The sequence below is a fragment of the Ictidomys tridecemlineatus genome, chromosome 5 (genome assembly GCF_052094955.1).
Source record: "Ictidomys tridecemlineatus isolate mIctTri1 chromosome 5, mIctTri1.hap1, whole genome shotgun sequence".
Lineage (NCBI taxonomy): Eukaryota > Metazoa > Chordata > Mammalia > Rodentia > Sciuridae > Ictidomys > Ictidomys tridecemlineatus.
The window spans coordinates 118,888,070-118,901,405 of record NC_135481.1 but is presented as its reverse complement, the minus strand read 5'-3'; the positions used below and the strand labels follow the sequence as shown (position 1 = coordinate 118,901,405).

The 13,336-nt window shown below is 44.8% G+C and overlaps 1 protein-coding gene across 8 annotated transcripts in view; it reads right to left on the bottom strand.

Moving 5' to 3' along the window:
- Window positions 1–13,336, bottom strand: part of Eml1 (EMAP like 1) — a 161,879-nt gene that overhangs the window by 41,757 nt on the left and 106,786 nt on the right. For 6 of the 8 annotated variants that reach the window (XM_078050837.1, XM_005333907.5, XM_078050840.1 and 3 more), the window contains exon 4: window positions 1,824–1,958. In XM_078050837.1, coding sequence (XP_077906963.1) covers window positions 1,824–1,958 — 135 coding nt within the window. The remainder of the gene's footprint in view (window positions 1–1,823; window positions 1,959–13,336) is intronic. The other 2 variants (XM_078050836.1, XM_078050839.1) reach the window with 1 other exon arrangement.

Below are 13,336 nucleotides of genomic sequence, written 5' to 3'. Positions count from 1 at the left end.
AGGCAGTGCCTGGACGTCCACCTTGACCTTTTGCTCCTGCTGCTCCCTAACTGCTTTTCTGCTGTGACTTCCTTGGGCCCCAGGCCCTGTCAGTACCAGCAGTCACCCCGGGAAGATGCGACACTCTCTGGAAACTGGACAGCTCACATTGTGCTGGCCTCCACCATCCCTAAGTTCTAGAGAGAAAAAGGATTTATTTTTAAATGGCCACTTTGAGTTGCCTGAATTATTTTAGGAAATGATTAGTAAACTTTTCCAGTGCCTCACTTCCAAATCAAAATTTCCTACTGTGGCATTTCTCAAAAATCCCTTTGTAAATATCTTCTGTGGAAATATTTACCCAGCACATTTACCAAAGCCATAGGATTTAAAAGATAAAACAGATCTGGAGTTTACACAATGCAGATTCTTTTTGGAAATTCTTAATAAAAATCAGATGAGCTGAAGAGTAGCCAAGTTTATATGATCGGCCAAGATCTAGACATTTCAGGTCATCTTCTAGGCTAACCCGCAACTCAAGCCTTCAGAGCCACTGCACCTCCCCCTGGCTCACTCTGCTGCCATTGTGACCACCTGGCCTTATTTCCAAAGCATTATCACCCAATTAGCATAATCTTCTGATAACAAGTACTAACAGAGCCCAAAGTGGTGGTGCAGGCCTATAATCCCAGCAACTCTGGGGGCTGAGGCAGGAGGATTGCAAATTCCAGGCCAGTCTTAGCAAATTATCGAGACCCTGTCTTAAAATATAAAAAGGCTGGGGATGTGGCTTGGTGGTAAGTGCCCCTGGATTCAATCCCCAGTTACTAGGGGAAAAAATTTTTAAAAGTACTGTCTAAATTAGAAGTCAGAACCTATGTCAATGGTTTCTGAAATTGTTAACTGACCTGCTGTAGATTGATAAGTGTCTATGTTTTTTTCTGCAAAAAATACCTTTTAGGAATGAAACTGAAAAAGAGTTTTGTGTCCTGAACAGGAATGAAGCACAGCGGATTTACAGACTTGGAACCTGTACAACCCGTGGTTGGAGTCGGCTGCATTATGACTAAGCCTTCTTACGTGAACATTTGAAAAGAAACATGTTTAGCCTCTGAAACTGAAATTCCGTCCTGAGCTTTGCTAAACAGAAGGGATAAAATCAAAGCACAATGTTTGAAAACTTAGAACAACACACATTGGGCAGATACACACAGAAAAACTGACCTCATCTACATAATACATTCTTACGTACAAAACAAGCTGTTAAAACGCCAAAAAGTAGCATGTATGAGTAGAACGTCACAGATGTTGGTTATGATCCATTAAATACCAACCTCATAAAAAACCAAAGTTAGGAATAAAGGGAGGTGGAAACCAGGAAGGAAAGTGGTCCATATTCCTGGTGTCAACTCAATACTGAAAGCAGTCTCTGGCCAATTATCAAATTGTAACTTTTGACCCATTCTATATTAGAAAATGTTGCTGACAAGCTTAAAACATTCCATTAAGGTCAGTTTGAAGATGGCAGCAGGTGTTCTAGAGGAACAAGGCACTTCATCTGGGAACTCAGAACCGCCTCCTGGGCTTCCTGGTCGCTCTGCAAATTGCCAACAATGGCTTAGTCTGCCCAGACCTGCACTGGGAGTCGGGAGGCACAGGTGAGCTCCCTGGATGAGGACTTATGTGAACTCTGACTACAGCTGCCCTCAAATGGTGTGACCAGCACTCTGACCTTGCACCTGAGAGTCCCCAGCTTGTCTGCACACAGGGATCTTTGATTTGTCCCTGGGGCCAGATGGCCTGGCAGCGGGGGGTGGGGGGGGTGGGGGTGGGGGGATCCTTACCTTTCGCTGTTCTTCTTGCCACTAGAGGAACTGCTGGTGGAGCCTGTGCGGTTCCGGCTGCCTTTGGAGTCCCCAGAGCTCTCCCGCCGGCCCCCAGGAGATACACGCTCAGAAGAGCTGGTCCGCTTGATGCTGCTGAGGGGGGAAGTGGAGGACAATGACATCTCCCTACTGCGATCCTACTTCATTGCTGAGTGTAAAAACACATACAGAGGCCGTCCACTTCCAGGTGGGTGGAGACAGACCTGTGCTAGAATCCTACCTGCAGAGATCAAAGGCTTTCAGAATGACACTTGATGCCACTTGGAATCATCCTCCTGCCCAGTGCCTTATAAATGGGGTGGTCAGTGCGAGTCACAGAGGAAACGGAGCCATAAGATCTCCAACAAACCATGGGGCTCACAGGCGTGTGACCCGACCTTGAGGGTGCCTCCCTTGCCTGGCAGTGCCAGACAGGCAGAGGTGATAACGTCCGCGAGACATGGGCAATGTTTGGATGCATTTATGGTTGTCACCCCCTGGGAAGGGGATCACTACTGGAATCTAGGGGGTGGAGACCAGAAATGCTGCTAAATAACCTACCACGCCCAGGACAGCCCCACACAGAGAATTAGCCAGCCCAAAGGCCAACAGTGCGGATACTGGAGAGCGCTGGCCTAAAGGTACACCTGGGACAAACACAAATAGGATGCCACTGGTAAAGACAGAAAATGCTTTGCCACGTGCAAAGCGCCACCATCTAGAGTCACTGCCCATGTGAGCACTCACGCTCAATCCTTATAACCAGAGGATGAGCGTGGTTGGAATCTGGGAAGTGGCACTGGGGAAGGAACTTTTGTAAAGATTGAAATTTCTGGGAAAGATCAAAGGAAGAACTTGAATGTGTTGTGATTACCCAGGCAGAAGGGCCTACTCTAGAAAAGGAAACCCTGTTCCAGGAGACCCACAGGCAGGCAGCAGAGCTGGGCGCAGGGAGGACGGATAGAAAATGCGATAGAGTGAGGGTTTGTGACCTCCGAGTCTCCTGTGTTAGAACCCTGATGCCAGAGATATGGCACTTGGATGTGGGGACTTTGGAAGATAATTAGGCCATGAGGGTGGAGACCTCATGATCGAAATTAGTGCCCCATAAAAGGGGCCACAGAGAGCTCTCTCACTCTTTCCACTGCATGAGGGCACAGTGTGTATCCCAGAAGAGGCCCTTCACCAGGACCTCACCATGCTGGCACCTGCTCTGGGACTTTGTGTCCTGAACCTGTTTATAAACCACTGTTGTTTATAAGCCACTTGGTCTGTGGTACTTTGTTATAGTACTGCAAGAGCGTATAACTGCAAACAGGTGTCCCTAGAAACTTTTTACCTTCAACATAAGCCATTCTTGAGAGCTCACCTCATCTATTTTTGTATATTTTGCGGAGCCTCATAAAGAGGCTCAATACAGATTTGTTACAGGAAAGGATAAATAAATGGATAAGTGCATGCACATGTCTTACTCTGACCCTGTCACAGAAAGAGACTTGAGTTGCCCTGACGTCCCACCTGCTCTGAAGAGAGGAGGAGAAGGGGTGGTGAAGAGGTGCACACCTGCCCACCTGGCTGCTCTGGCTCACGTGGAGTGGAGGTGTGGGGGGTGCACACGCAAGTCTGTGACTCCTGAGATGGCCACTGAAGGGGGCCACTGAGCCATGGACATGGAGGAAATCACCCACTGAGGCGGCAAGGAAGGGGACAGGAGAGTGAGAAGGGCTCCCGGGGAACAGACTGAGAGCTGCCACTGTGTCTGTCACAGGTGGCAGACGCCAGGAGAGCAGGCAGACAGCAGGAGCCCACACACCACGCAGAGAAGGGGGGCCCAAAGCAGCCCATCTCAGGAGCTGCAGGGGACACTCCATGGAGGGAGGAACCAAATCTCACGTGCAGGAGCCACAGGACCACGGCCACTGAGCTGGAGCCCGTGACAGCGGAACCTGGGATTAAATCACTTGAGCTCCTGCATGGCCACCAGTGTCTCCTGCCACTGTCCTCCCCAGCTGCAGCTCCCCCTGCCCTCCTGGCTTCTCTCCCCCTCCTCCATCTGCTTCTGGGGCCCGGCCTCTGTTCTTTCTTCTCTGTGGCTTCCAAGCGTCTGGTTCGTAAACTCTTGGTGTGTTTTTAAAAACGGCCTGGGTGGTGGCTTTTGAAAACTCACCTCACTCTCTGAGTGAGCAAACGCAAGTAAAATTATCATTATTATGATTTGTTTTCCCCATTATAGGAGAAATTTTATTACTTAAAAAATTTTTATTGGTGCATTCTAATCATATGCAATAATGGGATTTCTTGTTACATATTCGTACACTACACAACACAGTAATATAATTTATCAATTTTGATATCACTTATTTTATTTATTTATTTTTAAATATCTTTATTTTATTTATTTATTTTTATGTGGTGCTGAGGATCGAACCCAGTGCCTTGCACATGCCAGGCGAGCGCTCTACCACTGAGCCACAACCTGATCATTTATTTTAATATGCTGTTCACTCTGCCTTTTTGGTGACAAAGGAAGCTTTTGATCTATACAGCCAGAGCCTCACAACTGGAATCTGCATGAGAACGTCCTAAGGTCAAAGTATGAGTTTTTTTTTTTTTTTTCCAGAGAGAGAGAGAGAGAGAGAGAGAGAGAGAGAGAGAGAGAGAGAGAGAGAGAGATATTTTTTTAATATTTATTTTTTAGTTTTCGGCTGACATAACATCTTTATTTGTATGTGGTGCTGAGGATCGAACCCGGGCCACAAGCATGCCAGGTGAGCGCACTACCGCTTGAGCCACATCCCCAGGATGAGTTTTTAATGCTTGATTTGGGGGCAAAGAAATAGATTCTAGGAGAGCACTGAAGCTCTGAAACTTGGGATTACAGTCCAAAACGTACAGAAACCTTTGTACCTAAAGCTTGAGCTCTTCCAATGACAAAAGCCACACGCTTACGTGGCTCCATGGGAGTGTTCTCTCCAAGGACCTAGTCCACACTCCAAAGCTCTTATGTGTGCCCAGCTGACGGGGCCCCAGGAGGCTCTGCAGCAGCAGAATGCAGCGCAGAGTGTCACCTCCGTGGTGTCCTTTTGGGAGTTCATGGCAAGTTCATTGCAATTTAAAGAATTACATAAAAACACCCTTATGGAGCTGAAAAGCTATGACTATCAGTGAATTAGAGTAAACACTGGCCAATTTCCTAATGATTAACACTCAATCTCTTGCCTGGAAGAAGCAATAGAGGATGTCGGGAACAGCCATGGCTGAAATAGTTAACATGTAGGGAACAATTTGCACTTTATAGAGATTTTTCCACTTAAACCTCATGTTCTCTTTAAAAAAAAAAAAAAAAAAGATCATTTCCCCAATTCTGCCCAGGAAGAAACACATTCAGGGATTCAGGGACATGAAGGAAGCTGACATGCAGCAAGTGGCCGGGCTGACTCTCCTGGCACCTAAGCAGGACCCTGTGCAAGTTTCAAGGCCAAAGGACACTAGCTGGAGAACTGCTGGGCCCCTATGTGTCCAGCGCATGTCAATAATTAATGCATTTACAAGAAAGAAGCCGGCTGCACGTCAGGCCCTGGTGAGACCCACCGTGTGAAAAGGGAGGTGAAAGGAGAGAAAGGGCTTCGAGGCTGCGCTCCCCTCGCCTGGGTGCTGACCTGTTCAGTCCGCCTGCACTGTGTTCAATCTGTGCACAAAGCACAGAGACAAAGCGGAATGCACATGAGCGCCTTGTGAAAGTGGGAAAGCATTTGATAAGCGTCAGTCAATTGCACATCTCAAATGGAAAGACGTTTGTTTTGCGGAGACTCAGTGTGATCCACCCCAGGCCTTTCAAGATGTCATCATTCCCACATTTGCATCAAAAGGTTACACTTAAAAAAAAAAAAAGAAAACAAACAACTTACTATTGTCCTATACTTACAAAAATAAAATGAGACATTTCCTTTTGAGAGCCAAGAGCTCTTATGAATTAAGTAGGATTTACTGGAACTTAAAGAAGGACAGAAAGAAGAAATCTGCAGCAAGAAGGGCAGAGAGAGCAGCCCTGTGGGAGATGACACAGTAACACCGTACATTTTTTAGCGCTTCAGGCAGGTCAAGTGCCTTTGGTGTATAAATGGATAAAAGTTACCCCTTCCTCCTTTTCTTCAGTTTGCTACCCCCATGCCCAAACCCCAAACCTCCACAGTTGTGAAAATAAAATTGCTCTTCAGTTCCATTATATGTGCATTCAAGAATCCTTGCCCATTTAAATTTTGGACAAAATAACTTTTCTGCAGTGGAGACTGGTGACCAGGAAAGGTGACAATCTACTTATGGTCAGAGAATGACTCTGAACAGAAGAAGGTACAATTCTGTCTTTCATTAGGCGATTTGGAGTCCAGAGATGGTTTCCCAAAATTCTGCAAAGAGATCCCAAACTTTAGCAATCAGAACAGAGATTTGGCAGGGAGCTCTTATGCATGACCAGAGATTTTTCTGATGACTTCGTCTGTCATGACAGTCAGGGTGACTCATGCTAGATTAAACAATTATCCTCTCAACAAACACTTACCGGGTACTAACCTGGAACTGGGTGCTGAGTGGAGCCCTGCAGGCGCCACAGGCAGCCAAGCCCCACCTGGCTCTTGTCCACAAAGAATGAAATACCTAATTCTTTAATTTGATACCAAAGATTGAACTCAGGGGCCCTTAACCACTGAACACATCCCCACATCCTTTTTATCTTTCAGTTGGAGACAGGGTCTCACTAAGTTGCTCAGGGCCTCATTAAGTTGCTGAGGCTGGCTGTGAACTTGCTGTCCTGCTGCCTCAGCCTCCCTAGCCCCGGGGATACCCAATTTTGATGAAGTCCGATAATGCGTTTCAACAAGAAAGTGAAGAAATGGTCTTATCTACATCACTGTCTAAAACCACATCTTTGTGGCAAAACACAAGTCATTTTTAGGAAGGCTGGTGGTCTTCCAGAATCTCAAGAGAGTTTTACTGATTAAGACTTAAAACACAGCTTCTAGTTAACACCTACATTTCAATGGATCTGAATGACAAAGAAACTTTATAAATAAATTTTTAAAAACCCAAATAAGGGCTGAGCACGTGGCCTGGCAGTAGAGTGCTTGCTTAGCACACATGTGGCCCTGAGTTCCATCCCCAGCTTGTCAATGGATCAACAGGTCAGTCAGTAAAATACGAAACCCACTGCAGCCAGGTCTGGCTTCCTACCCTTCAAGTCCTGTGTGACCTGGCACTGGTTTCTGCCCACTTGCAAGCTCTGCTCTTCTAACAAGGGACACCCTTTCCACAGGACGCTGGCCGTCTGGAAGCAAGGCCGCCGGCCTCTCGCTGGGTACAGAGCACTTCTAAACTAAGGCTTCCTGCTCCAGTTTTGTTCTCTTGGTCTTTCTTCTCGCTCTGTCCTGCTGCAATGCTCTACTCCTGCACTGAGAGAAAAGGGGTGTCTTTTTCCTGATCCCAGGGAAACAGCACTCCATGTCTGCCCCGCATTCCACACTGCAAGGTAGGACCTACAGTCCCTTTTCCTTGGACTAGTGCAAGCGAAAGCTTCCCCAGGCATTCTATACCGAGACTCCAATCCCAGAGAAGTCTTAATTGGCAGCACAAAGCACCCCTGCTGGGCACTGGACGACTTCCAAGGAGGATTTTGTTCTTAAGCACTAGGCTGAAAACCTCCAGAGAAAAGAAAACAGACACATACCCATGCACACTCTGCAGATGCCTGGGCTGGGTTCATCTGGACCCCATGCCCTGGAGACTGTGGCATGTTTGTAATGACCCAGAAGCTGCTTCAGTCCTGATATTCAGAATGCCCCGTGAGCTGCTTTCTCTGCTGGGATTCCTCTCCTGAGCAGAGATCCAGGGAGAGACACCAGGGAGGCCAATAGCTGCTGCTCCTCCCATTTCCAGCTCTCAGGGGATGGGGACTCTCACCCAGGAGGGCCACGGAAGCAGGAGTCACTCAGTCTGCACCACAGGTCCAGCTGGCAGCTTTACACTGACCGCAGCCTAGCACGAGGACTGGATGGATTCTTTTGTAAATCAAAATGAAAAGTCTAAGGAGGCCTTCAGATGTTTCTGGAAAGAGGGTAACACTGTTCTGACGCTAGGACACACATATGTGATGCTTACGAATCCTAATTTCTCCTTACAAAACACTGCTGAGGAACAGCCACCGAAGAGCCCTTGTCTTCCTGCCTGGAACCCAGCAGTGGAGACGGGGCTGCTTGTGGCACAGGCCTGTCACTTTGGCTGGAGTTGGCCCTGGACCCCTTACTAGTGGGCAGTTCTGCCTCCTGGACTTACAGCCTGCCACAGATCTCTGCTCAGAATCACCCTCACCCCTGACCATGCTCCTGCTTCTACAGGTAGCCCACACACAAGCAGGGGATAAAGTGGACACCCTCCACATTCTGGCCACACCATGCATTTTTACTGAGGAGAAGCCACAGGTTGGCCTGGAAATCTTTGCAGGAAGCAGTATGGCATAATGCAAGGGACATGGGCTCTGGGGACAGAGACCCAGGTGGCCAGGCAGGGCTCATGTTCCTTTCTACTCTCTCATCACAAGACCCCTGGACAAGTCACCTCACTTTCCTGAGCCTTAGTTTTCTCATTGCAAGATAGTAATGATATCTACCTTGCTGGGATGTCTTGAGTGTCAGAGATGATGGTACTAAACAGCTGGTCACTCACTTTTGTTACTATCAAAAATCACTTCTACCATCATCAATGGTTTAAAGAGGGGGTAGAGTGCCCACTAATGCCTCCCTGTTGCTTTCCCATCCTGTAGGCAAGTGTCAATTGGAATCCATTTACTTCTTCAGTCAGCTTCAGAAATCTCACCCCCAGCCTCATCTTTCCCTGAATAAATGCTTCAAATCATTAGAACCCAAAATACTATCTCCAGGAATTCTAACAATCATGCCAATTAATCCTAGGAAGGCTATAAAAAAAATCTCACAAACATCAGCATTATTGCACGTTCAAGTTACTCTGTAGCAAACATGAAGACTTACAAAATCAGAGAGCAAGAATGCTCACCACGAAGGAAGGACGAAAGGGGATGAAGGCCAAAAATGGTATCTACATGGCAATTATTACCTCTATTGTTTTTCTCTGAAAAAATTTTATTTGCATTCTAAATATATGAAGCTATGAATTATAAACCTTTCTTTTCTTCAAGAATAAGGGGGTAGAATCTCATTTCTTCATTAACCATTTACTACTACAAAAGGTCAGTCTTGAAACTAAGCAACTTGTTCTTAAATGACCACTGGTCAAAGAACTCACCAGGATGTTTAGGAAATATCTAGAGGCAACCAGAAACAAGAGCTGGACACAGCAGCCCTCCCAGGACATAGTGACTGCAGTCCCCAGAGAAGTGGCGATTGCTACAGAACAGAAACAAGGCCCCAAGTCTACCACAGGGAGCTGGAAAACAAGGGAGAATAAAGCCAAAAATCAGCAGAAGGAAGAAACTAATAAAGAATCAGAGAGGAGAAAATCGGAAAAAACAAAGCAAGAGTCTCTTCCTCCTCCTCCTCCTCCTCCTCCTCCTCCCCCTCTCCTCCTCCCTCCTCCCCACCTCCCCCCTCCTCCTCTTTTAAATCAATAACAATGAAAAACCCTTAAGTAAACTAAAAAAGAAGATTTAGGGGCTGGGGCTGTAGCTCAGAGGTAGAACACTTGCCTAGAACACATGAGGCACTGGGTTCAATCCTCAGCACCACATAAAAATAGATAAATAAATAAAGGTATTGTATCAACTACAACTAAAAAAATACTTATTAAAAAAAAGAGTTTTTTAAAAAGAAGATTTAAATATTTAAAATCAGAAATAAAAGAGGGAACATTAAAATCAATGTCACAGAAATAAAAAGAATTACAAGAGACCACTATGAATAATTACATGCCAACAAATTGGATAAGTAAAGGAAATGGATAAATTCCCAGATGTATAAAACCTAACAAGACTGAATCAAAAGAAATAAAAAATATGAATGGACCTGTAATTAGCGAGGAAAATAAAGCGTAATCAAAAGTCTCCACCAATGAAAAGCCCATGGAACTAGATGATTTCACTACAGAATCTATCAAACATTTAAAGAAAAATTAATACCAATCCTCCTTAAACTCTTTCAAAGAGCTGAAGAAGAGGAAATTGCTCCAAATTTCATCTTATGAGACCAGCCTTACTCTAATATCAAAACCAAAGACTTGACAAGAAAAGTAAAGACTAACACTTTTGATGAATATTGATGAAAGACTCCTCAACAATACATCAGCAAACCAACAGTACATTGAAAGGACTGCATAGCATGACAACTCCGATGTGTGTCTGGAATGAAGAATGGTTCAGTGTGTAAAAATCAAGGGGTGAGTATACCACATTAACAGAATAAAAGGTAAAAACTGGATGATCATCTTGATTGATGCAGAAGAAGCATTTGACAAAATTTGTCATGATAAAAACTGTCAATGAACCAGAAGCACATTACTTCAGCATAATAAAAGTCATGTGTAAGGAGTCTACAGCTATGGGCTGGGGCTGTAGCTCAGTGGGAGAGCTTTGCATATGTAAGAGCCTGGGTTCAGTCCTAAGCACCACATAGAAATGAATAAATAAAGATATTGTTTCCATCTACAACTAAATAAATATTTTAAAAAGAAGAAGGTACAGCTGATCTCACTCAATGGTGAAAGACAGAAAGCTTTTCCTCTAATATTAGGAAGAAGGCAAGAATGCTCACGCTTGCCATTGTTATTATTCAATATAGCACTAGAATCAGACAAGAAATAAAAGGCATCCAAACTGGAAAGGAAAGTGCTCACAGATGACAAGATCTTACATATAGAGACCCATGACGATTCCACAAAAAACTGCTAAAACGAATAAATGACTTCAGAACATTGCAGCATACAAAACTGACACACAAAAATCAGATTTATGTCCATGCAATAACAATGCCCAACTGGAAAAGGAAATTTAAAAACAATCCAATTTACCATAGCAGCAAAAAGACAGACTACTTAGAAGTAAACTTGCCTTATCCCCAGTCCCACAAAAAGATAATAATAGAAGTAAACTTGCCCTAAGAGATACTCATGAACACTGAAAACTCAAGACACTTTAAAAGACATAAATAAATGGAAAGAAATCCCATGCTCATGGATTGAAAGACTCCATACTGTTCAAATGTCCACATTCTTCAATCCAAACCACAGACTCAGTGCAATCCCTATGAAAGTCTCAATGGACTTTTTTTTTTTTAAATTTTAAACAGATACAACATTTTTTATACCTTTATTTTATTCATTTTTATATGGTGCCGAGGATCAGACCCAGGACCTCTCACACATGCCAGGCAGGTGCTCTACCACTGAGCTACAACCACAGCCCCTCAATGGAATTTTTTGCACAAATAGAAAAACTACCCTAACATTCATAAGAATTCTCAAGGGAGTTCAAATAACCAAACAATCTTGGGGAAAAAGATAATAAAGTTGGAGGTCTCACATTTTCTGATTTTAAAACATACTAAAAAGCAATGGTAATCAAGAAATACAGTAGCAGCAATACAGTCAGCTATAGAGACTGATGGCCCAGAACAGAGAACCCAGAAAGAACCCTGGCATCTACAGCCAAGTGGTTTTCATCAAGACTACACGGTGAGGGAAGAGGCATCTCTCCACAGACGGTGCTGGGGGAGCTGCCGACACACAAGCAAAGGCGTGGAGCTCAATCCCGACTTACACCCAAACAAACAAACGAAAGCTCACTCAACATGGATTAAAGACCTAAACATAACCTGGAAAGCTGCAGAGCTTCCTGTTGTGAAGCATTATCCACACGTGGGGAGAGGCTTCAGGTCACTGGATTGGGTGGGGATTTCTTGGATATGGCACCAAAAAGTACAGGCAACAGAAGCAAAAATAACCTGCATGGCAGGTTATGATGTGCATGTACCTAAAAATTTCTGCATGTTGAAGGAAATGATCAACAGAATGAAGAAGCCATTCAGGGAATGAGAAAAAAACTTGGAAATCACATATCCAGTAAGTGGCTAATAACCAGAAAACATAAGGACATCTACAACTCAAAGATAACAACAGCAAAATGACCTAACCTAAATGTGGGCCATGGTCTTGGATAGACACTCCTCCAAGGAAGACCTCAGATGGCCCACATGCATAGGAAAATGTGCTTTGCATCACTAACCACAGAAGGAAGATCCAAACTACCAGGAACTACCAGCCACATCCATGTGGATGGTACGATCAGAACAGAAAATAAAAAGCACAGGTGAGGATCAGGGAGCTGGGGAGTCCTTGTGGGAATGTAAAATGCTGTTCTAATTATAGAAAATAGTGTGGAGGACACTAAAAACCTAAAGGTAGAATGACTGTGTGATCTAGACACCCACCCCTGCACGCACTCCCAAGAGAACTGAATGCAGGGTCTCAAAGGCACACATGCATATCCATGGTCACAGAGCATTATAGACAAAGTGTGGAAGCAACCCAGCATCCATCAACAGAATGGATAAAAAAGTGCACGACACACATCCAATGGAATATTACCCAGCCTTAAAAATGAAACTACTCACCTGCTATGACATGGACGAATCTTGAGGACATTATGCCACGCAAAATAAATAGGCTAGTCACAAAAGGACCATCGACTCCACTCACTTGGGACAAAGCAGGGGATAGCCACCAAGGGCTGTGCGGAGGGGAGCGGGGACAGCTGTTAAGGAACGCAGAGTGTCAGTCTTACAATATGGAAGCGCTCTAGAGATGTCTTGCGCTCAGTAGGAATATGCGCAGCACTGCCAAACTGCACTCTGAAGTCCAGACGGCAAATTCAATGCCACGTGTTTCTTACCATAGTGAAAAAGCCTACCAGATGGAAATCTGCATCTTAAAGAAGCAAGTCAATCTTGTTAATCTCACATCCAGATGAGTCAGTCCTACCCATGCTGCCAGTTAGAATCCAGGTCATTTTGTGTTGGTTACAAATAGAAGTTATTTAAATGAATACTAAATAGATGTAAGACGAGGCCAACAGTTGCCTTTTAAAGGTCTGAAGATCACTGCACCAACAATTTTCTTAAAAATTCATGGAAACTAAATTCGTGAAACTCTATGTGATGAAACCCAGCAGAACCTGTGAGGCAAAGGATGGCCTTTACTATAAACTCTGTGTCTTCAAACATGCCAGACATTTGTTTAACGTGGCACCGGCTCAGCACCCATTCTGAAGCTTGACATAATTATTCAAAACCCAGTTGTACCTTGTCACCTTTGGCCCGGTAAAACATCCTCTCCGTATCGGTGATGTGACCCACTCACTCTTCGTCTCAGACACCCAAAACCCAACACATGGTCAACACTGGAACCCACAAGCCAGGTCTCCACTTGGTACAGGTAATTAAAACACTGTCCACGGCACTCCTGGAAAGCCTGGGGAC